This window comes from Micropterus dolomieu, linkage group LG08 (assembly GCF_021292245.1).
Source record: "Micropterus dolomieu isolate WLL.071019.BEF.003 ecotype Adirondacks linkage group LG08, ASM2129224v1, whole genome shotgun sequence".
In the NCBI taxonomy this organism is placed as follows: Eukaryota; Metazoa; Chordata; class Actinopteri; order Centrarchiformes; family Centrarchidae; genus Micropterus; species Micropterus dolomieu.
Genome location: NC_060157.1, coordinates 32,599,301 through 32,622,605, shown reverse-complemented (window position 1 = coordinate 32,622,605; position 23,305 = coordinate 32,599,301). Strand labels below are relative to the sequence as shown.

Here is a 23,305-nt window from a genome sequence, read left to right as displayed (position 1 = left end):
TGCAGCTCTGCTGTTACAGATGACACCTGAGGCTTGGATCTGAGGCGGAGATGTTTTATGAATTTAATTAAAGAAAGAAAATATATAAAAACAATTTAATTCTTCACATTACATTTTCACTTTTCATGACATTACACAACAGACCAGGCTGTACACTTCCTTTAAGTGCAGAGTCCTTGTGCACAGTCAAAAGTAGTGATCTGCTTGTTGAGGCGCTGTTGTTGTGTTGGAGTTACAGACGTCAGGTTAGTTTGAAATACAGTGAGTCCCAACACTCAATCTGGTTCATTCATTCATCGTGAGCCAGTCCAGCTTCAGTGTTCAGAGCTGGGAGGGTTCACGCTGGATGTCAGCAGGAACACTACTGACATCCATCCACAGAGCTCTACTTTCTTTGGCTGCATGAGAAGAAACAGGAAATCTTGCTTTGTGTCTTTGCAGGAGGAGACGAAGCTGAAAACAAAAGACATACAGAAGATGTTGATCTCGTAGGGAACACACTCCTGGGTATATTTAATATTCATATGTTCTGTGGATGATAACACAATTGTTGGGTCTGTGGAGAAACACAGCAACATCATCTACACAGTGTGTTTCTCATTTCTCTACAAACAAAACCCACCACTATCAGAATGATTTAAAAGATGGTTTCATCCCACAATAAGTTACACACTGAACCTTTTAAAGTCTGCAGTTACAGCGAGCAGCTGTTTGAGTAAATTACTAACCCTTTAAAACATAAAACTATAAATCTGTTTCAAGATTTATGTCTTCAGGAGGAACCAATGGGCTCAGAGCCACAGACAGGAAGTCAGACTGAGAGAGACTGATTGTTGCTGTTTTGATAATTTCATGGAAGTCTCCATGAGGATCATTCCTAATGCTGTCTTCTCCTCTAACACCAGAGGAACAACACAAACAGAATAAGGGTTAGTGGGGTTAGGGTCGAGCTCCACCTGGTCTTTGCTGGTCTTCACTCAGAGCAGCAGCACCAGCAGCAGAGACCGACTGGCCTATCAGAGCATCCAGCATCTCTTTGTACTGCTTCTTATGGTGAGGGCGGATGACCATCCCGAATCCTTGACAGAACAGAAGAAGACAGACCGAGTGAACCACTGTCAAGAATCTCTGTTTACAAGAAAGCACACAAGAGAAGTGATCTGAACGTACGGACTAGAAGGCTGAAGTCCTCGTCTCTCTCTGTGAACAAGCTCACCACCGTGGTCACCAGGCTCTCGTAGTTGTCAGTCTTCTTGTAGCTGTGAATGGCCTGAAACAGCCGAGCGGTTTGTTCTGCTCCGAGAGCTTTCTTCACGTCAGACAGGAAGGCGGCGTGGACCTCGCTCTTTGGAGCAGAGCCTGAGGAGACGATTAATTAATTCAACACTTTGTCTAAACAACGTTACTGATGTGAAATAAATGCGTGTAGAAGAGTTAATGCTGTGACATACTAACCAGCAGTCAAGTTACTACATATAGTGATCTTATGATTAAACCTGCACCGAGTGCTTCATAGTTAGTGAACACAAAGGTAAAAGGATGTGATGTCCCACCAGTCAGAGGCTCTCTCAATCCCTGCTGGTTCAGATGGTGTCCTCCTTTGTTGAGCTGCTGTGTGTTCAGCTGACTGCAGGTAGACGTGGTGCTGGTAGAGGTGAGACCCACAGCTGACTGTCTGTCTGTAGCTTTCAGAAAACAACACAGAGCGGTTCGAGACGTTCCTCTCCTCCTGTACGCTCAGTTCATCTAACACAAACAGGACTCTCAGAGCACAGCTGAGGGGTGTGATGATATTTAGATATTTCTAGTCAAGGTGAAAAGCTGTCTCACGATATCAGCATGATGGAGTGTGAGGGTGAAATTAGCACAGGAGATGCCCCTGCCACTTTTAAATCGTTTGTGTGGCAGCACTCAGGGAACCTGGTGGAAACAGTAAACTATTTTTCCAGTCAGATATTTCGTCACTGAAGATTTCTTAAGGTGTTCAGATATAGTCTTGTTTTTGTGAGCCAAGTGTATTGTCACACCTCTACAGCTGAGACCTGATACAGCCTCCACCGTTTCCCATGGTACATCTGTTCTGTGGAAATAAATATTAGGGCCAGCCTCTGCCTGCTGAACAGGGTGAATCCTCCTCATCAGGTCTGCCCCAAAACTACCGGCCAGGAAAGTCCACAGCTTTATTTATAATGCACGCAGATTCCAGGTCTGGGAGATATATTTCAATATTATCCTTATTTTGATAGAAGAATTTCTGTTTGTGGTAATATTTGTGTTTACAGGTCTTTTATTGAGCTTTATTATTGGGTTGTTCAACACTCCAATGCCGAGTGAGCACTGATGCCGGGTTGCTGCACGATGGGGGACCTTTCTTTCAAATGTTAGTTCCGTGCGACTTCGCTGGTTAACATGTAGGATTTTGAAATTCCTAAATATTTCATATCACAATTCACATGTTAACAACATTGTGTTTAATAAAAATTATCTTGTCCGATAGACAATACAACAGTTTTCATCGAATCGTATTAGCTCAATTGAAAATAGCCTAAATTAAACGACAGAAAATGACACAACTAGATACACAGGGGGATCAGGTAACAAGCAACAGAGGCATTAAAGAAAAATAGTTAAGTCTTTATACATTTTAACCGTTTTAAATTCTTCAGACTAGATAATGCTTCAATATAATGTTTGATTTATTTTGAAATGCTGTAGGGGAATGTAGGCCTAATATTTTTTAAATAAGATAACGAGGTTCAAATAGGCTTTCCTTTTACGATGAATAATAATCTTTTCATAAAGAATATAATATTTATTTTTTGTAAATATATAAAGTCATAAGAAATATTCGAAATCTAACCAAAATAATTTGGTTCATTAAAAACAAAAAACCCCACACAAAATGAATCACAACTGCTTTCACTTTCGTTACTGTAAAAAAAAGAAATTAAAAAACACTGTTCCTCAGCATCAATCCAGGTTCTTAATACAACTGCTGTTTATTTGATCCACGCAGCAGTGAGAAACGTCAGATCCTATTTACGCTGGGGAGAGTGTACTTTGTCCTAACGTTGGCCGCTGTATTTAAACCCTACGCAGGATAGGGAGCTCGATTTGGCTGTGAGGCTGACCAGAGTTCACTCCGTGTGGAAGTGGCGAGGGTCTATTTTCGGAAAGGCCCAGAGATGTCAGTCACAGAGCAAAACATCTAAACAAAGGGAGCTAACATTAGCCACCAAAACCACCAGAGCAAGTGAGGCAGGAAACTCCCTCTGTGTGTTTTACTGCTTGTGGATATTTGTAATCAGAAATACTTTATTGATCTCTGAGGGGAAATTCTTGTAAGAGCAGGAATGTGTTATATCTTCTTTCAGACTCCTTTACGTTTATAGCTGCCTTTACTGAAACCTGAAACCCATCCTACTTCAGTTGGTGAGTCACATGTTTAAGCTAGAATGGGCATTTCCTTAAGAAAATGTGGGTGAGAGCTGACCTTTACCACCAGACTATTCAGATACAGTGTGAGGAGAAGTTTCTCTGTCAATCGAGTGTCTTATTTTGACATAAAATGCCGCCAAAGCACCAACAGAAGGCATGTTTTGCATGGAAATACATTTTCTGTGACGTCTACTCCACTGTTGAAGAAAAAAATAAATTAACAGCTAAAGAATTATGCTGTGAAAGACTTAATTTCATGTAAAGATTGACTGCATTTAGAAAGACTGACAACATAAATTTTTTCAAGTAACCACTGCAACTCAGTAAGGACTCCACATTTTGTTAGCATCACTGAGCTCCAACAACAAACAGCTGTGCAAAGTTCCAAGTATAATCTATTAACACAGTCACCCGAGGCGGGAACTGAACCAATACCTGGCACCAGAAGTGATTCTTTGAGGACCGTACCACTACGCTGTTGAGTCAACCTCCTTTTTGTGCAACAATTAGAAGTATTGTTGATGGTTAAGTGCAATTACCTTAAACAGCTTTTTAGCCGTAATTTGGGTATTTGTAGTTAGAGCTTGAAAATATATAGCAGGTGTCCACACTCCAAACAGGGAAGAAGATTTTGCAAGTTGAAGAGTTGGATGAGACAAGAGAAGTCAGTCTGAAATTTCTATTGGAGTCATTGAGACCACGACTGAGTTACCTATCAATTAAGGTTCAGATCTAAAAACTAAACCTCCACTGAGGAAGATTTTGGCATTTTGAGGGAGAAAAGGCATGTGGCTACATTTTGATGCCTTTTTTGTGCTTATGGAGATGAACCTACACGACTGGCAGCAGTTTACAAAAAAATCTGGTCTACCAAATCCCTCTCTCCATACTCCAGGTGGTCATGTGACACACTGATTAAGTCTCCTAAAAGCTGTGAAACCCTAATAGCTACAGCTCTCACACTAATGATCTCTGAACATCATGTTGTTACTGTATACAGATACACACATAATCAATTACTGCAGAAAATGTATCTTTTAAAAGCTTATCATTTTAAATTATATATATAAAAATTAAAGGGATCTGATGACGTCAGCTGGACGTGGCAGAGAAAAGTTTATAGACTTGATTATTAACATGTGACGTCTAAGAAGAGTGGACGGATCATTAAAACATATTCTGTGTTTGTTAGACACAGAGACCACACGAGTGGAAGAGTGCGGCGCCGTACCGCTCTGTAACACCAACGCCTTCTTCTCGTCCTTGGACAGCGAGTGGTCCACTTTGTACCCGCAGCTCTGCCCCGTCAGCTGCTGGCATCTCTCATCAAACCTCTTCTTGTGATGCGGCCGAACGAACTGGTAGATACCTGTGACACAGTTAGAGATCCACTGGTGACAACGTGCAAAGACACACCACGGTTACTGAAGTTAAGAATATCAGATCCTGGTTATTTGTATCTCTTTGGAAACAAATTCAGTTTATTAATCATCTGAAACAGACAGTAAAGAAGCCTCGCTGTAAGTCTGTTAGAAAGTCTAACTGATAATTTCTTGTGATGCCAGCAGAGCCGGCGTCATCTTCTGTGCACACATTGTGTTCAGGCATTGGACCAGAGGTAGTTTTCTGGCTCAGAGCTGAGAGCTGCCAGTGTTTTAACACAAAGGATGGCAACTGAACCAGGCATTACATATATCTGATATCTATATAGTGCCTGCATCAGCCATGATATGGATCCTGTGATCTGCAATTAATCAAATTATGTGGAACTAATGGACATGCTGGGATTGTAGGGCCCTGGGGGGTCAGTGATCCGGCCCTGCTCATGGGTCTCCATGACGCTCAGTGAGAACATTTAGCATGGCTAAAAGCCACCTTTGTGACAGGCAGATGACTGGACTCTACGGTCAGGCTGAGGCCATTGTTGTACTAAACTCTGTCGGCTGCTTCACATATTTCTGCTCCTCCGTTCATTTGAACAGACAAAATATCAGAAACACTTGGAGTCTCAAAACCAGTGTGAAGGTACAGGAGACCTACCCCGGAGTAGACTGTGAGTGTTAGCATCTTCGGTTAAGACAGCCGTCTCTGTCAGCAGGATGTCCAGGTTGTCTGTCTTCTTGTAGGTCTGCAGAGCCTGTATGATGCGGTCAAAGTTCACCTGGCTCAGAGACTTCTTCATCTCCGCCAGGAACTTCTTAGCCCTGCTGGCGGAGCCTTCCTCGGACACATCATCCGACACGCTCGCTCTCTGCAACAGAGAAACATACACGGCTCACATCTGCAACGTACACTGAAAAGATGTCCTTACAACGTCCTACTGACTGTGTGGTTCAGACTTAAAGTACAGGACTGTGTATTAGGTGTCCAGAAGCACTGGACAGATCCAGACTCTGCTGACTTCTAGCAGTGGAAAGCATCTAACATACATGTAACATCTACCTGTTCATGGACCAATTTGATTTTACGTTTGCCTCCTCGCAACTCATCAGCCATCCTCTTGTCATGTTGGAGAGACAGTGTGGACAAATGGTTTGCCTTCAGAAGAAAGAAATGTACTATTGACTATTGGCTTTTGTGTTCACACACACACACACACACACACACACGTCTTATTTTTCGCAAGTTAGGCTAGTAAGACCGACCAAAGCGTCTGACAGAGAAAAAGCTACCTTCTCCTCTCCCACAACAGCGTTGGCGTCCTCTGCACTGCCATGGTCGCCTCGCTCCAGAGCATCCAGCAGGCTGGCCGGCCTCCTCTGACTCTCCTGCACCTCGCTCTCATACTCAATACAGATCCTGGCCATCCCACTGGCTCCAGAGTGTTCATCTGATCACAAAGACAAATAAACAAAAGAACTCTTTCCCTCTGAACTGTTTAAACACTCCCCTCATCTCCGTACTCACTGAGCCTCCTCCTCTTCAGGCTAGGCAGGTGAGCGTCCAGCGCCTTGGCCTTCTGTGTGTGGGAGCTGTGGGAGGAGGTGAAGCGAGAGGACTGAGTGTCAGATGACCACACTGTCCCACAGCTCTCTGCTGCAGCCTTCTTCTCCACCACAGGCCTCTGGCACAGAAAAACACAACCACAAACTGTCATGCTGACAAATACAACTGGAATCAGCTTCAGGTCCGACTGCCGGAGGCGTTTGTCCCTGCTTTCAGGTGCAGACGTGACACCACAGACGTGTATTATCCAAACTAGAGTCACAGTTTACATCATTTTCGTGAGTCTCTCTGCATTTTAGGAAGAACCGCACAAAATATGTGCAATTATGGTTCCCGTTGGAGATGCGTGAGAGTCATTGACGGGACATTTGTTCTGTTTTGTCTGTGTGCTGGCCACAGTTGGACTCAGACCTGACTGACTTGTTGCTGCATGTAAAGACCTGACACTCGTCCTGTAACTGGCACTGAGTCGGTCCAACAGAACACTTATTTATCTATAGAGAGATGAGATAGCTGATGGGGGCATTTGGACAAAAAGAGGACTGCTGGGAGGATATGTTGCTGTTGACTTTTTCCAAATATATATTTAAAGATGGATATTTCTTTTGCTTTCTGTACCAAACACAGCTTTGTTACAGTTCACTGTGTTTCTGGCCAGCTGACCCAGGACCAGGACCGTGGGTCGGCTGAGCATGTTTGTGACCCGTGTGAGGTACCAACCAGTTTCTGTGCAACCCTGAAGAACTGAGAGGCGTCACGGACCATGTTCCCGAAGCCGTCGTACAGACGCACATAAGGCCTGACCCACGATGGAAGCTGAGCCCGGACATCAGAGCCTTTAAACCTGTGGGGGAGGTCACACGTTAGTCTGTGGTGCGACGTGAACAGAAAGCTTGCATTACAAAATAGATACAAGTAGCCATCTAGGAGGCAGGGGGGCTGAATGAAAGCTATCCAGTTGCACTATAGGAAATAAAGGTCCTTCCACTCTTGAGACTAAAGATAAAGATGTCTCTCGCTGCAGGGCCCCTTTAACAGCGGCATCTAAAACCTGTCTACAGATTTCATTAACAGTGGCTCAACACCAGGGGCCTCATGTATAAACACTGCCTATGCACAAAAAGGTTAGGTACGCTGGTTTTCACACACACGTGGGATATATAAAAATGAAGGTGAGTGGGAATGCGCGGGCCGAGGCGCAAACTTTTGTCTGGCTCTGTCAGTGAACTCCAAAAGCATCTTCACTGCAGTTACTGTGCAGATGTCAATGAAGTAGTCAATCAAAAACCTAATTATGTCCGTGAATACACAATAAAAGTTTGATCATGTGGTTTAATATCAAAATAAAATTGAATGAGAGAGGAATACATAATAATGGCTCTCACATATTTAATTTCACTTCATATCACGTTATCACTTTATCATATAAACATTCAAACTAGCAGTGTTATTTGTACAATGAGCCATAACTATTCCATACTGCACCTTTAATTGTAAAAGAAATAAAATAAGCCAAATCTTAAATCAATGTTCGCTAAATATTTCATCAGCCCGCCTGGAGCGCAGAGCGGAGGGCCTGAGTGTAGCCACGGACACTCACGGTCAGTTGTGAACCTCCCAGCCTAAAGCCAGAATGTCAGGTGGCAGGATGCCTTTCCCTGATATTAGACGTGAAACTAGCTACCGAGTCCTTTTCAGACTCGGCTAACGGATGGAATTATCATCATCATCTAAAAATCCTAGGTAACGTCAAATAGCAATAAATAATTGCAGAAGAGAGCTCAGTAGTTTTTAATAATATCCTCTGTGCATATATCACCTTTTAGTTTTCAGTTTATTTTTCGTGTGTAAACAGGCTGCAGTGAACAGACTGTGCTGTCAGGCGCACAGAGCGCACTGAGACGCCGCGGTGACGCACAGACAGATCTGCCTTCTCACCTCGACTCACCCGGCACATCTTCACCACCTGCACATATGAACTGTGTAGATTAGAAATGTCTGGAAATAAAGCCAGGGACAGCTCTCCCAGAATCGCTGCTTTCCATCCTCATCATCAGTCCTCATGATGCAACCAAACCCAAAAACCGACATTAAAAGTGTGTTCACCTGTCTAACCTAAATCTTCAAATGATCTCCCAGAGTGGGGGAGACCACTGACTGAAGCCCTCACTTTGGCGAGGTCTGAAGCCTACTCTGTATGACAGCTGTAAACATATAAATACTGCGTGACACTGGCATGGCTGCGCTCTGGCAATGCAGAGGAAAACGCGAGTGCAAGGATTAGAGAGTGTCCGTTAAGATTTCCTGGCCCATGATGGTGACTGGCTAATACTTCGATTTAGATTCCCAAGAGTCATGCTCTTGGATCTGTGTGCTGAACTGGGTCCAGCATTTGACAGACTGACCTGGCGTAACCATGCCATCCCGGTACAAATACAGTACAAGTAGGCTATACCCACTGTTTCTGGCAGTTGGCTGTTGGTAGCGGGAGCCGACAGGTGTGTGTTTGATGGGATCAACAGTAGCCTATATAGTGTTGCCCTTTCTACCTAGAGTCTTTGTTTAGAATAATATAAGTCTATAAAACTCTCTTCTTTTGTTTGTGAACAAGCTGCATTAAACAGTCTGTGCTTTCTAACTTCCACATCACAAACACCTAGATTTCTGTATTAGAAAAACTCTTTTCCCGTCTTTTTGGACACGTCAGCCCATGTTTTCTTTATTCTCTGAGCTGGCTGCATTGACTATTATTGTAACACAGACGCCACTCCGTCGTTTTGCGTTTGTTGCTGATCAGAGAGTTCAAACCATCAAATGAAATATTTCTTCTTTCCTCCACTTCAGTGATCAGCGCCTTGATCTTGCACTTAGTGAAGTTTCTCTTTTGCAGCAGGATTGGCCGCTGTTGTTTGTACCGTAGGAGGTGACGCAGGCTGTTTCTGGTCATTTGCATAGTAATTTATGGGAGGAGTCAAGGCGGGGTATGTGGTTCGTGCATGTGCGCTCAGTTTCACGTTGATTGGGATTTGTAAAGGAAAGGTGCGCAGGACCTGGTGTACGCCTGGTTTTATACATGTGGATTTCTGTGCGTAGGTACTTTTCAAATTCTGTGTGTAGCCATCTCTCAGCATAAAAGCTGTGCAGTCTTTTATACATGAGGCCCCAGGAGTCCAGATCCTCACCGTGGAAGGTTTCTCGTTGTTAAACTGTCTCAGAATAAGTTGCGATATGACGGCTGTCTGACCTCTGATCGCACAGGAAGATGGCGCCGTAGTCCTCCTTGTGGCGAATGACTCTGCCGATGGCCTGGTTCACCGCTCTGAACGCCTGCTGCCTGTACCACTCCTGCCCAGACAGGTACTGCGCGTGCGCACACACACACACACACACACACACACAAACACACACACACACACACACACACACATATAGATAACACAACCGTGATGCGACTGAGCCACTAAAACAACAGAGACTAAGTGAGCCCCCCCCCCCCCCCACGGCCCCACCGTCATCCCAGGAACTTTCTTCTTCCTCATCTCGTCCAGGAACTGCATCTTCAGGATGATCCGAGGGTCCATCTTTGGAGGGAAAGGAAGGCCGGTGATGATGACGCCCCGACCGAAGGTGTCTGCGAAGTCCAGACCCTCACTGGCCTGAAACACAAAGACAAGACGCTGTTTGAGACACGGGAAGACGTGTTCACATTCACACGTCTTCTGTTAACCAGCTGAGAGATTCCAGCGGATGAAATCGTGCTGGTTCAGAGACAAAGACAGAACGAATCTCAGGATGAGAGAAGTGTTGGACAGAAACACAGTTTATTAAATCATGTTCTAAACTTTGAATAATCAAACTAAATATCTAAAGTCCTGTTCATTTATGCTCAAATGATTTTAATGTTACTGTTACAGAGAAAATATGGTTCATGTTTTGGATAATTTCGTTATATTAACTTTCTTTTATGTGTTTAGCATTTGGTAATATTTTATGTTTGTCGTCACTGCTTTGGCAATATTGTTGTTACACATTCATGCCAATAAAGCTAATTTGAATTGAATTTTGTGTTTAGTGAATTATGACGTGTATCTGTGCTCCTTTAGTTTGTCCTGCAAATTGAAAATGCAGGACAAAGTGTAGTAAAAATGAGCTGAGTGTATCTAATGGCATGTGCTGCAGTAAAAAATTAAGTCAGCCAAGTAGGACACGGAGCAGCAGTTTTATATTGCCTGCAGCAAAAGGAAATTTGAAAGTTTCCTTTTGTGAGACATGTGAATTAAATATAAAGAAGCTTTCCGGATTATAAATGATCCTTCTCACGCCCTCCTACTTTCATCTGGCCAATGTCCCAGTTTTGATTTTATTGTTTACTGTATTTATGCATCATGTCTTTTGATAGTGTGTCCCCATTTTCATCTCTGTTCTGTATTGTTTAGTCTGCTGGTGACACCAGAAGAAAGACATGATATCTGCTCTGCATATCACAAATATCCACAGTACATTTCATGGCGATATTTTTATCGGCATTGGAGTTGTGAGTAAAACTGTATGTTCTGAAACGTTTGAGGACTTTTCCCTCACCTTCCCTCGACACACAGCAAAGAAGCTTCCCCCTTTGGACGCTGGATCATTGACTTTGCTGTAATATCCGTCAATAACCTGAGGACCGACAGAGAGATGAGATCAGGAACCTGGAAACATGTTCCACTGTCATGGTTTAATAAAACCAGACTCACCTCGTTAAAGGTGCCCTTTCCTTTAGGCTCAACAAACATGGGCTTCACGTTCTCGATGCGGTCTGCGTGTCCGTTAGCCTGATGAGACCCCCACACACACACACACACAGATAAATAAATCACAATAAGAATAAGTTCTATTCTTCCGAGGCTCTACTTACTCTCCAGAACTCCAGGGTTTTTTCCATCACGGGGAAGGAGGGAAAAAACACCAAGAGACCGTGAGGAACCACACGGCTCAGGTTGGCTGAGGAGAAAACGCAGCGGCATTCACGTGGTGATGAAACAAATCACACTGCAGGTAAAGTCAATCAATCAGAAGGAAAGCAGCTTACCAACAGTGTTTCCTAAAGACGCCATGTTTTCAGGAACAAACCTGGCACAGAGGGAAAGCTTATCAGTTTCACAACAGGAGGGTAAACCATCTGTAGAGTAAAACTATTTCACTTTTGCAGAAAATGAAACAAACACAAAGCATATGACTGTGTTGATAAAAGCGTATAAGCTCTTCTGTGGAAGAAAACACTAACCTTCTATCAAACGCTGAACTTAACGCCACTCCGTCTGGGCCTCGTTCAATGATGCTTACAAAGATCTGGTCCCGCTCAATCACATGGCTGTTCTCCAGACTCACGGGGAACTTTCTGCACCAACATGAAGATTAGTTTTACATGTGGTACACATACATACATTTCTTGCAGTTGTTGGGTAGTACAGCTCTTCGGCTGTGAGGAAAATGACGGTGGAGATTGTTAGTGTTCAAGACTTTGACTTTGTCCCCAGAGGGACCTGCTCAGAGATCAATACAGACGGCTGCTTTGCCTTTCTAGCTGCTGCTGTCCCTCATCACTTTCAGATGACGTGCAGACCAACATCATCATCCAGAGCTAGCACAGCTAAATATGACACTTTCTGATTGGCTAATGGCAAGTACAGATCAAAGAGTAACTTCACACTAACTTAAATCCATTTTAATCTCTTTGTTACTCATTGACTGATTCTGGTCCTGGCCCACACTGTTTTATTTTATTGTTTATTTGAGAAGGGACAATGTACATTAATCAACATTCAAAACTAAGGGCCCTGTGTCCACCAAATCGTTTTTTGCCAGCTGGAAATGCCAGCTGCTCTTCTGAAAACGCCCAGCAGGGAGCACTAGCTTTTCCCCTCCTGCTTTGGTTGCTATGATACATAAAATCCGTGGTTGCAAGTACTTCTAGCTAACTTTACTGGAAGTAAAAATGTCAACACAGAGTAGAGTAGTTGCTCTGGCTCTTGCTCTGTATGAAGAGAAGGCTGAAGCAGGTAGAGAGAGAGGGCAGACTGGCTGTATGTCGGTTTATGATTTTGTGGGCGAGGAAACATCTCGGCCAGTACTACCGTTTAGTCCAAGAGGACGAAGCCCAGTTCCAGGATAGTAACCGTTGTGATTGGATGGCTGGGTAAAAAGTGACAGTGACAAGTGCAACTCTTGGCGACTGGAAAAAAAACGCCCAGCGCGGAAAAGACACTCAGCTGGCTGAAGGTGAATACAGATCAGAAGGCATGATTAATAAATATGCTCTCAACCAATCACATCACTGGTCTCATCGCTCTGAAACAGCTGAACCAATCACAGTGAAGCATGACAAGTCTGCAGGGATTTGATGAAGTGAATGAGAGAAACTCTTCTCACAGAATAAAGCAGCTGTGGAGACAGATCCTGTCAGTCACTCAATCAGACCGAGTTACAGACCTTCCTGTTTTCACCACATTAAATTTAAACACAGCTCATGGATGGAAAGTGTTTCTTTAAATCGGTTTATATGGATTAAGGATTATTTAAAGTATTTAGTTTGATCTTGTTGATCAAGAGGCAGCTGATCGATGTCGCAGCAGAAACAGATGGAGTTCAGAGGTGGCTCAGGTCAAAGACCCAATTTCCACCAAAATCCCAACAACTTGCTTTGCACTGCCTCATCTGAATGAACCTCCCACCTGTGCATGAATTCAGAGCCACATAATTAACGCTTGAAGAGATTGGCAGCAAGTGACTGAAGTAGCTGGCGTAGTTTAGAGTATCTGAGGCAAACCTCCCAGTCAGACTTTGAGCTGAACCAGGAAGACATACGCAACAGGTAACTTACATCCTCATCTCAGAGGTGAAGGAGGTCAGGGGAGAGAGGGTCCCACTGGTCAGAATGATGCAGCGGACCTCCTGATTCACCAGCTCCTGCATGCTGAAGCCCGGCGAGAAGCACCAGTAACTCAGGATGTTGCCTGTGAGGTGCAGAGAAACACAGATGAAACATTTCAGCAGGTTTACTCAGACTCAGGGAGAGACACTAATGACAAACATCCAACAGTGAGCACTGCAGCCAGCACTGTGGCGTCACCTTGTTTCTTTGATGAAGACGCAGCCCACACGTCAGCGCTCTGTTTTTTCTTGTGAAAGCTATTGTCTCGGTGGATGTGAACCTGAGCCCAACAGACAGATGTGACACTGTCACTGTTTGCACTGTGGAGACACACAGTCATTTCAACACGGCCGCTCGTGCCTTAACACGCACCTTAAAATGAGTCGTGTTGGACTCCATCAGCTTGTGTCGCTCCTTTTCGTCTGACGGCTCCCCACAGAACACCAGCTGCAAGAGGAGGACACACCTGCTGCAGTAAACTGAAAACCATCAGTGATGTGTGGCAGATGTGATGTGCAGCTGCAAACCTGGTGAGCTCCTACTGACAGTTTGAGAAATATGCTTATTTAAGATGAGAAAATGGATATCAAGTAAATCTGGTAAAACAGTTTGTGGTTTCAGTGGGAGCTACATGCTGGAGGGACCTTTAACAAACAGCGAACCTGACAGCCTCGTTATGATGACCTCTGGATGCTGCACACAGTCTCTGCACGCAGCTGTTGTTCACCAAGAAACACTTCCAGCACATAAAACTTTCCCTGAAACCACAAGCTGTTGTTTTTCCATCTGTGTGCAGATTAAACAGACTCAGCATGTCAGTCAGTGAGCTTAACAGCTGCTGGTTGGTGTTTTTATAACTCGGGACAGAGCTGTCTTTTATGCTAAGCTAGGCTAACCATGCCCTGACTCCAGACATGAGGTCAAGCTGGTCGTTCAAGGTGTTGCAGTAACGTCAGCATGTAGCATACCTGTATGATATCAGCCAGCTTCTGCAGTCCGTTGATGTTCAGGAATATTCCTGGTTCTGAGGAGAAACTTATTATTTACAACCACACATGATTCTGTTTTGTAACAGGGTCTAAATGAGAGAGATAGATAGATATTTTGGAGTTGCCTTTTATTGTGGCCAGCCTAAGGCAGACCTGTGCATTACTCATGCTGTCTGATCAGCCTCTTGATATGCCACACCTGTGAGGTGGATGGATGATCTCGGCAAAGGAGAAGTGCTCACTAACACAGATTTTGACAGATTTGTGAAAAATATTTGAAGTGTTGCATTTATAATTTTGTTCTGTATAGGCAGTGAAAGGTCTGGCTAAGACGAGAAATGTAACAGATCCTAAATAAAGAGCCATGTTTCTTGAGCAAAGACATGAAGAAATCAATCCATACTGACGTCCTGCCAAGTATCCACTGATCTGCTCCACAGCTTCGTAGACCGCTGTCTTGGTGCTATAGGTCAGCTGGGCTCTCTCCAACAGCTCGTAGATGAACCTGAGACAGACAGACAGACAACTATTCAAGTCAAAAGGAAGACATGCAGTCCCTACTGTAATCATTAATATACGTTTTATTTTTATTGTCACGTTTTCTATTTCTCTCTATACTATGACTTCTTTAGTACTTGTATGTGTTTTTTAAATCAGTTTTATTTTCTCTTACCGTGTTTATTGTTATGCACTAAAGAAACCAGAGCACGTTCCTTGTATGTGAAAACCTACTTGGCATTAAAGCCGGTTCTGATTCTTCCAGTGAGAGGAGTTATCTACAGCTTGGGTCTGGAGCAGTACGGGTGTCTGCCCTGGACTTCACCCATCAGTCTCTTACACAAGTATGTAAAACAATGTCACCTTACACAATGAAAATATTTAAATCTTATTTTAAAGTCAAGACGGTGAAACAGAGCCTCCTACTTCATATTATGTCTTCTTTTACGTCCTAATCATTGACTTTCTGTTTATTGTTCAACCCTACAGTTGTACAAGAGTCTGTTGGCAACCACAAACAGTGAGGTTTGACTGCGTGGAAAGGGGTTTGGAAATCCGTATCAGATGCCATGGTGGTCTCACCCAAAGAGAACAGAATCCACCGACACACATAATCTCCTACTGCACTTCCACCTACATGCCAGGTTTGGTGACGCCTCTGTCACTTGGAAGCTCGTAGGAGTCGATGGCAGCTTCCAGATCCAGCAGGATCCCTGTCGAACCAAACAACAACCATTCGAGACAATAACAAACTGGACATATTTATTATTATTTATCTTTATGTCTTTAAGGATACTTACGTTTAATTTTAGCAATGGTCTCTACATCCATTTTAAAAGCTGAAACAGAAATATCACCAGCTAGTATTTAGGTACATAAACTGTAAAGGACAGATTCATTCAAATATGTTCTGGCAGTTAAACGCCATAAATCCCACCATGTGGTCGAGACAAAGAAGCTGACCTGAGTTGAAGTCTTCAGTGAGTGACTCTCCATGTGCAGCCTCTTTGGTCTTCTCCACCAGCAGCCGGTCCACAGCAGTGATGGCTGAGGCCAGATCGTAGGGAGTCAGGTCGAAGGATGTCGACTCCTCACATGTCTTCTCCTGCAGACAACACGAACGTCACCTGGTGGGACCTTCTGCCTGTCTACATGATCCTGAACCTCCAGCCCCAAACAAGCTCAAGAGAAAACTAAACACAGCACCATCTGATCTGCATGGTTTCTACCTCCACTCCAGCTGCTGTGCGTTAAACTGGCAGAATGTCACGTTGGTGTTTATTATTATGACATTAACAGAGAGAGAGTAAATGTGACCAGGACAGAGTCTTACCACGTTGTGAGCTTCATCAAAGATGACCACGGCTCCTTTCAGCTCGATGCTGTGCGCCCTGCGGCTCTGTGGAGCAAAGGCAGAGAAGCAGCACATGTTTGGATAAGTAATGAAGTAAATGCTGAAGATCTAGTTTGGAACACCATCAGGTTTGTCACCCAGGAGGACGCTGCTGTTAATCTGGTAAAATCGATTCCTCCAGCAGGAGCAGAGAAACATAAATCCAGACATGACGTAGCAGGACTCTTAGCAGCAGTGGGCAGCACACCATTCAGACTCATTTAATAAGCTCTCAGCAGTACGCTCACCTTTGGATCCAGCAGGTAGTTGTATGGCATAAAGACGATATCTGCTTGTTGTTTCAAGGATCGGGAGAGGTAGTAGGGACAGACCCTGCAGAGAAATGTTCAGCTTTGAATTTAAATGTTCAAATTCCTGAAGGGAAACGTGTCTTTACTAAAGAAGCTGCAGCACTTAATACAGTTTTCACAGACGCAGAGAAAACCTGGGAACAAAGGTTAACTCTAAATAAAATAAATAATATTCAGTCAATGTCAGTCATGTTGTGCTCCTCCCTCTTGCTACTGACGTGGACTACCTACCTGGGAGGTGAGGCTGGTAGAGGGGGAAGGAAGAAGACTAATTAGGCTACATGCAGTGTGATGAGCGTGCTATTGAAACGTACCAGCGGTGAACAGGAGATCCATTTCCTGTGTGTTTGTTCAACAGGTGTCATGATAAGTTCATCTTGAGACAGGGATGAACTTACAAATGACTCCAGGTTCCCAGGGCATCCCTACAGTATTAGGGTGGTTGCTAATGTGTCCAGATGCTGCCTGGATGCTGTGGCTGGCAGCTTGGGATTTGCTGGATGGCTACAGGTGTTTTCCCCAGGTAGTTTATGGAGTTATGGGGGGTAGCTGGTTGCAATAGTGCCACTAACGGCATTTCACAGACAGCTAATTCCATAGACTGCTATGCTGCTTTAAACATCTGTACTTGCAGAAATAAAGACCGGTTTAATTTAAAAAAGGTTTGTCCTTCAGACGGACAGCAGTTTGTTCCCAGTTACTCGCTCTGGTTTCGGACCGTAAGCTTCAGTTTCCAGTATCACTGTGACCACGTGCAGCTTCCTGCCCCTCAGGGGGGCTTTACTGTCACGTCCAAACACCCTTAACTTGGTTATTAACAAGCAGTGACAGAGAGATACTGTATGTACTGAGCACAACACACCTCCAATTACTGCCAATATACCGTAGCTTTCTAACGGAGTTCTGATTTATCTGAAATTCTTTACAGCAGATCTGGGAGCCGAAACTAGGGCTGGGTATTGGCAAGAACCTCACAATACAATACGTATCACGATATATTGCAATGCTCTACATAACTTGCTGAAATCGCAAGTTGTATTTTCAGCTCTAAGTCTAATATGTACATCACATTATATCGATAACTGTGTGGTGCTGCCCTTCCTTAGGCTTTTCTCTCCCCGTGAGCTATTTAATGTGTACAATCATGGATCGCCTCAGTTTTGACTGGTTACTTTTGAGGTTTTATGATGTTTGCTGCATATGTTTTATTACACGGCTATTTTACAGTTTTTATTGTTACGGCCTGTGTTATTGTAAAGCAAGGTGTGACTCGCTCTGTGAAAGTGCTTTAAATACATTTTACTTATTTCTTCTTGGCATGCAATGTCTCCATTGGTAGCTGTATTTAGGGCTCTGGGAGTTTTGACCCTTTGGGGTTGCTGTAGCTAGTCAGTGTGGTATTAGCAGACCAAGCTATTAAAGTTAGCAGCTCTTTTATTTCACAGAGAGTTTAGGAAACACATGTACTTTAAGAACGTTGTTCAGGATGTTAAGCATGTGAAGCAAAATGTATAGTTTATGTTAAGATAACATTATCGCGATGCTACTGTCTGTTAACATCTTAATGGAGATTCCCTTTAAATGTTAGCATTGAGCTAAGAGTCAAAGCACAGTTTGTTTGTATTTTAATGTATAGATATGGTGGGCTGGAAAAATCGATACAGTATTGTGGAAAAAAGTATTGCAATATATTGCTGTATCAATTTTTTTGAACGGCCATAGCTAAAACAAGTAGTCAATTAATCGGTCCACAGAAAATCCACTGGCAACTATTGTCATAATCAATTAAGCAATTATGTTGGATGAAACTACTTAATGAAGTCAAGCTTATCGTCCAAACAACCGATTGAGAAAACGATGATTAATCAATAATGAACCCAGCCGGAGACGAAGATCTAACCTCACCTCTGTTTGTTGCCCAGTTTGACCAAGTCCTCCACGTCGAGGACAGAATTCACCAGGTCTCTGTCAGTGCTCTTCTCTGAGGACGAACACAGACGTAAAATGTAAATGCTCTGTATTTGTATAGTGCCTTTCTAGTCTTTGCAGCCGCTCAAAGCGCTGTTACACCGCATCGCATTCACCATTCACACACATTCACACTCCATTAGCAATCCAGGAACCTCTCTGTGGTGCTGAAACTCTGCATGTGGGCGTCTCCAGATCTCACTCTGCTACCTGGATCCTGTTATAGTGACTGTGCAGTTAAACCATTACCTTCAACATTATTGTAGTAGACACATGACCTGGTGGAAACCTTTCCTCTGCACATATGGACCTGAAAACAGGAAACTGGTTCAGTATCAGCCAGAACACTCAGCGTCCGACCTGCTGCTTCTTTAAAGACGAGCATCAGGCCAAACAAACCTGAGACACCTCCACCTGCTCACCGCTGGTGCTCACATACATGTAACCTTACAGCACCAGCCAACTCGTGTTACAGTCTGCTAACCTTGACGGTGCTGCTCTCCTGACGCATCACCTCCTGGTTGATACACAGCTGCTCTCTGGATCCCAGCACACACACCTTTGGCCTGGACAGCAGGGTCACATGATTTTAACAGTCTGAAGCCAAGGACGGTGTTATCAGGAACACATCAACAGTCAGAGTTTACCTGTATGAGGTGTTCTTTAACTCATTGATGACCTGTGCGAGCTGAGAGTGCGTCCTGGATGCATAGATGATCTTGGGAACATCAGTGTAGTAGGCTGCAGGACAACAACAGCACACATTAACTACATGAAATCAGAGAATTAGTGCTTTTTTACTCTACAGACCAGTTACTGGTGTGACACTGCTGTCGATCTGTTTTATAAACATTCCTCACGCAGAACATTTACAGAGGGAGCAGCGTCTTTTACCATTAAAGGCTTCTTCATGTCTCACAGTGACTCACCTGATCAATTTGATCATTTATTAGAGAATTCTGCTTCTTATGTTATAAAGTCTGAATGACAAAATGTTGGGACTCTTGTTTAATTATGCCTGGGCATTAAACCAGACTGATTTTGTCATTTGAAAAATTTTTAATCTGATATTCTGACATATCGACTGATATTCTTTTTTTCTTCTTTTCAGAAACACAGAATATAAACGAAGGCTGAAAAATTTTGAAGAAATATCTAATATAATTTGTGATGGGGGGGGGGGTGATCATTTTTACATCATTCACCTCATTTTCACTCAAAAACATTAAAATAAATTATGGTGTGGTTCATTTTGCAATTTTGATAGAATTTAGATTAATTGTTCAGTCAAATAATAAGCAAAGTTCATCCCCAACATTAGTTCTGTGTGGTTATAAGACCTCACCACCAGAACAAGACATCATGCAGATTAAAAAGAAACTTGTGATAAATAGCATCTGAACTAAACTACAGCTTATTACTGTGTTCTGTGGTGGATTTCTGGCGTTCCAAGCTGCAGAGCGCCCTCTGGTGGACAACGACAACATGACTAAAGGATCCGTCTCTGCGTTTCTTTTTTTATTGTCATTTATCGGCTGGTATAAAACACCGAGAAAGATTTATCTGCAGTTAGCTCATTTTGGCTGAGTTATCGGTTGGCCCTACTGGGTATCCATGAGTTAACCGGCGGCGCTGGTTAGAAGATTGATGTGGTTTTGTTCTTTTAAAAACCCTTTTCCGGTGAATATTATTTTTATCTGACATAAGACTTGAATACGCCTGGTTCACAGTGTTTATTAACAGACTTTCTTCTCTATGTGAGAGACAAACACATGTAATGTCTCTCTGCTTACTGAGCCCACAAACGGTCTTATCTCAACATCAGGAGTCAGAAACTACTTTTTCTGAACAGCTGAGAGAAATGAGGGTTAACCTTGTGACATTAAATATTGATCAATACACAGGAGCGGGGAAATGATCTATGAAGTATTAGATTCAACTTAGAAACTAACTAATTAAAATTTTAAGTTTGGATACTGTGAAATAAATTCACATTTTAATTAAATAACAACATAATTTTAATAATATTAACACTTTATTCAGGTAGTATTTGTACCAGCTTCCTGTATCCTGTCATCTAAAGTTGCTAACACTGTACACTGAGGCTGTCAGGTGACCTGTGAGCTCAGAGTTTCCAAAACTAGTAGACTTTAAAACTCTACAAATATTGTTTAGAGCAAAACACAGAAGTCGTCCAGACTGAAATCCAAGGAAGGAGAGCAGGGATGCTTTCAGGGGATGTTATAGGTTTGAAAGAAAGAGGCTAAGGACAGATCTGAACAACACGTGTTAAAGTTACTTAAATGATGGAATAGTGTAATAATGAACTAAAGATTGTAGTAAAATGTGTAAGTTTAATAAAATGTTCAAAATCATTTGAAAGATACAAAAGATGGAACCAATGCTGAGAATCGACCGACGATTGTGATCAGTGTTTGTTTCTTTTATCAATTTTATCTGTTGTGTCTAAAGAAACACAACAGCAAAAATCAGCCTTTAATCCTGAAAGAAATAATGATTTGACATTTATCCTGATAATTATCAATAGAATGATATGAAATGTTTTATCTTGAGAGCATTTTTGACCGTCTCGCCCAGCCCCAGTTGTTTCCTTATCATATTTATTTTGTTTTCTTTCACTGTTTGGCACAATAAGGTTCAGCCTCGGTTAGAGAACGTCATGTTTGATATTGTTTATTATTTAACCACATTCATAACTGTGGGGTGTCAGTTGTTACTGTATAAACTGCAGTGTGAGGCGGCGTGACGGGAACGTACTCGGCGTGTCTCCGTCTGTAGCCGCCGTCCCCCACGATGACAGCGGCGTGTTCTGGAACATCTCGTCCCCGTGCAGCCTCTCGGCAATCTTGCGGGCAGAGATGGTGTCCTTGAAGTGGTCCCTCCAGGCCAGGGTTGCACACAGCAGGCACAGGGTCTTACCTGTACCGGTGGGACTCTCCAGAACCCCATTCATCTTCTGAAACACAGACACCAGGCATCTCCGTTAGTACAAATTCTGCAACATCTTTTAGTCTTAGCATGCATCCATGACTCTCTGAAGGTTATTATGGGATGAACACTTTAAATGGTGACTGGAGGAAGCAGCAACATTAAGAGGCGGAAGAAGTACTCAGATCCTTTACTGAAATACTCAGCTACAAGACCTGCATTCAGAAACTTACTGCAGTATTACCAGCAACATGTACTCTGAACATGTAGTTTAATCTGCAGCAATGCATCATGGTCTATAAGATCATCATGTGTTTGTAGCGTTGCCTTGCTGTGAGAACTACAGCTGCTGATTAATCAATTAGCTGTCAACTATTAAATTAAATCACTGATTATTTTGATATTTTCTAAAGAAACTTCTGATTCCAGCTTCTTGGATGTTAATATTTTCTGGTTTCTGTGACGGTGAACTGAATCTCTTGCGGTTGCGGACAAAACAAGACATTTGAGGACGCCATATTTGGGAAACAAAAAACATCATATAAAATCGATTAATGCAGAAAATAAATCCACAGATTAATCTACAATGAAAATAATCGTTAGTTTCAGCCCTAGAGAGAACCACGTATCTCTAACAGTCAGAAGAACAGCCTGTTGTGATCCAAGGAGAGTTCAAATCAAGGGCAGCTGGACGTGTTGTCTCTTGTCCATGAGATGAGAAGTCTTCCAGTGTCTTCAGCTGTCCTTGATTATAACCTTTCTGGAATAACTCTGACCTGGAGAACCTTCACAGAAAAGCCTGTTTTCAGCTTTGTGACCATGCATTTTCCAGCTGATCTGTGGAGGAGGAGGATTTTCTCAGCCCAAAAAGGAACTCTTCATCCTGCAGGTTATCACCTGGAGATACGGGGTTTTCACTGGACAGGAAGGAGCGGAGTAAATAGTAACCAGTGTTAAAGTGTTGGAGACCTCAGGGCTCAGATTAGAGGGGTGACAAGACACTTGGCCGATATTTTAACAGTATTTTGAAGAAATATTCATAGCTGAGATACATGAGTCTGAGGCTCCTCCTCCAGAACATGTTGAGCATTAAACACTTAATTTCCTGCATCCTGGTGAAATGTTATACACCAATTTATGGTGGACACGAAAAGTAAATTCTAACCCTATAACAGAATCTAAGTCAGATTTAGTCTCCCCTCCTCTTTGTGTCACGTTCAGGGAGAGAACAGCCAAAAACAAGCTGTTAAAGTCACTGACCGACTGGTGCTGCACGTCTCTAGGCCGTTTTTCAAAAAGTGATGGGGACATGTCCCCGGTGTAAATAACACCTGTGCTGGTACCTGAAGCTGTCACACACCTATAGTGCAGCAACACCTCTGTGGGGAAGTGCTTCTGCATAACATGGAAACAAGTAAAGTACAAGTAAACCGAACACACAGAACACCGGCAGGACTGTCCAGGTGACACACACACACACACACACACACACACACACACACACACACACACACACACACACACACACACACACACACACACACACACACACACACACACACACACACACACACACACACACACACACACACACACACACACACACACACCTGCTGCAGACACTCCAGCACCCTGCTCATGTAGGCCTTCTGACAGTCGTACGGAGGAAACGGGAACTCCACTGTGACTCCATTTAAACTCAGTGACGGCATCACGTGGCTCCTTCCCTGACGTCAGAGTAGGTTCCCGGGTTACCTGTCGCAGGTGGGACGTGTTGTTAGCAGTTAGCAGTGGCTGCTTTAGCCGCAGTGTGAAGAAATAGCAGTCACGCACGAACTCTCTGAATGTGCCTCTACTTGGCGCCAGCTTTTCAGCCTAAACTTGCCACTGCTCATGCGCA

At 43.3% G+C, this 23,305-nt stretch overlaps 1 protein-coding gene across 2 annotated transcripts; it reads right to left on the bottom strand.

Moving 5' to 3' along the window:
* Nucleotides 1–38: 38 nt before the first annotated feature.
* On the bottom strand, nucleotides 39–23,305 carry rtel1 (regulator of telomere elongation helicase 1). 2 transcript variants are annotated; one of them, XM_046056618.1, is made up of 33 exons: nucleotides 23,016–23,305; nucleotides 21,235–21,433; nucleotides 19,104–19,197; nucleotides 18,941–19,022; nucleotides 18,706–18,766; nucleotides 18,394–18,469; nucleotides 16,426–16,510; nucleotides 16,118–16,183; nucleotides 15,748–15,889; nucleotides 15,585–15,623; nucleotides 15,422–15,497; nucleotides 14,694–14,791; nucleotides 14,266–14,321; nucleotides 13,670–13,744; nucleotides 13,496–13,577; nucleotides 13,247–13,379; nucleotides 11,651–11,764; nucleotides 11,456–11,496; nucleotides 11,282–11,367; nucleotides 11,121–11,198; nucleotides 10,966–11,043; nucleotides 9,894–10,040; nucleotides 9,629–9,744; nucleotides 7,105–7,228; nucleotides 6,346–6,502; nucleotides 6,111–6,268; nucleotides 5,881–5,976; nucleotides 5,479–5,689; nucleotides 4,670–4,807; nucleotides 1,554–1,685; nucleotides 1,171–1,359; nucleotides 957–1,079; nucleotides 39–453 (listed from the first exon to the last, which is right to left on the bottom strand). In XM_046056618.1, the coding sequence occupies exons 1-33, from the start codon at nucleotides 23,115–23,117 to the stop codon at nucleotides 386–388; spliced, it is 3,522 nt and encodes a 1,173-aa protein (XP_045912574.1). In that variant the 5' UTR covers nucleotides 23,118–23,305; the 3' UTR covers nucleotides 39–385. The 2 variants fall into 2 exon arrangements, with proteins under 2 accessions (XP_045912574.1, XP_045912575.1); XM_046056619.1 differs by having other exon boundaries at nucleotides 1,554–1,679.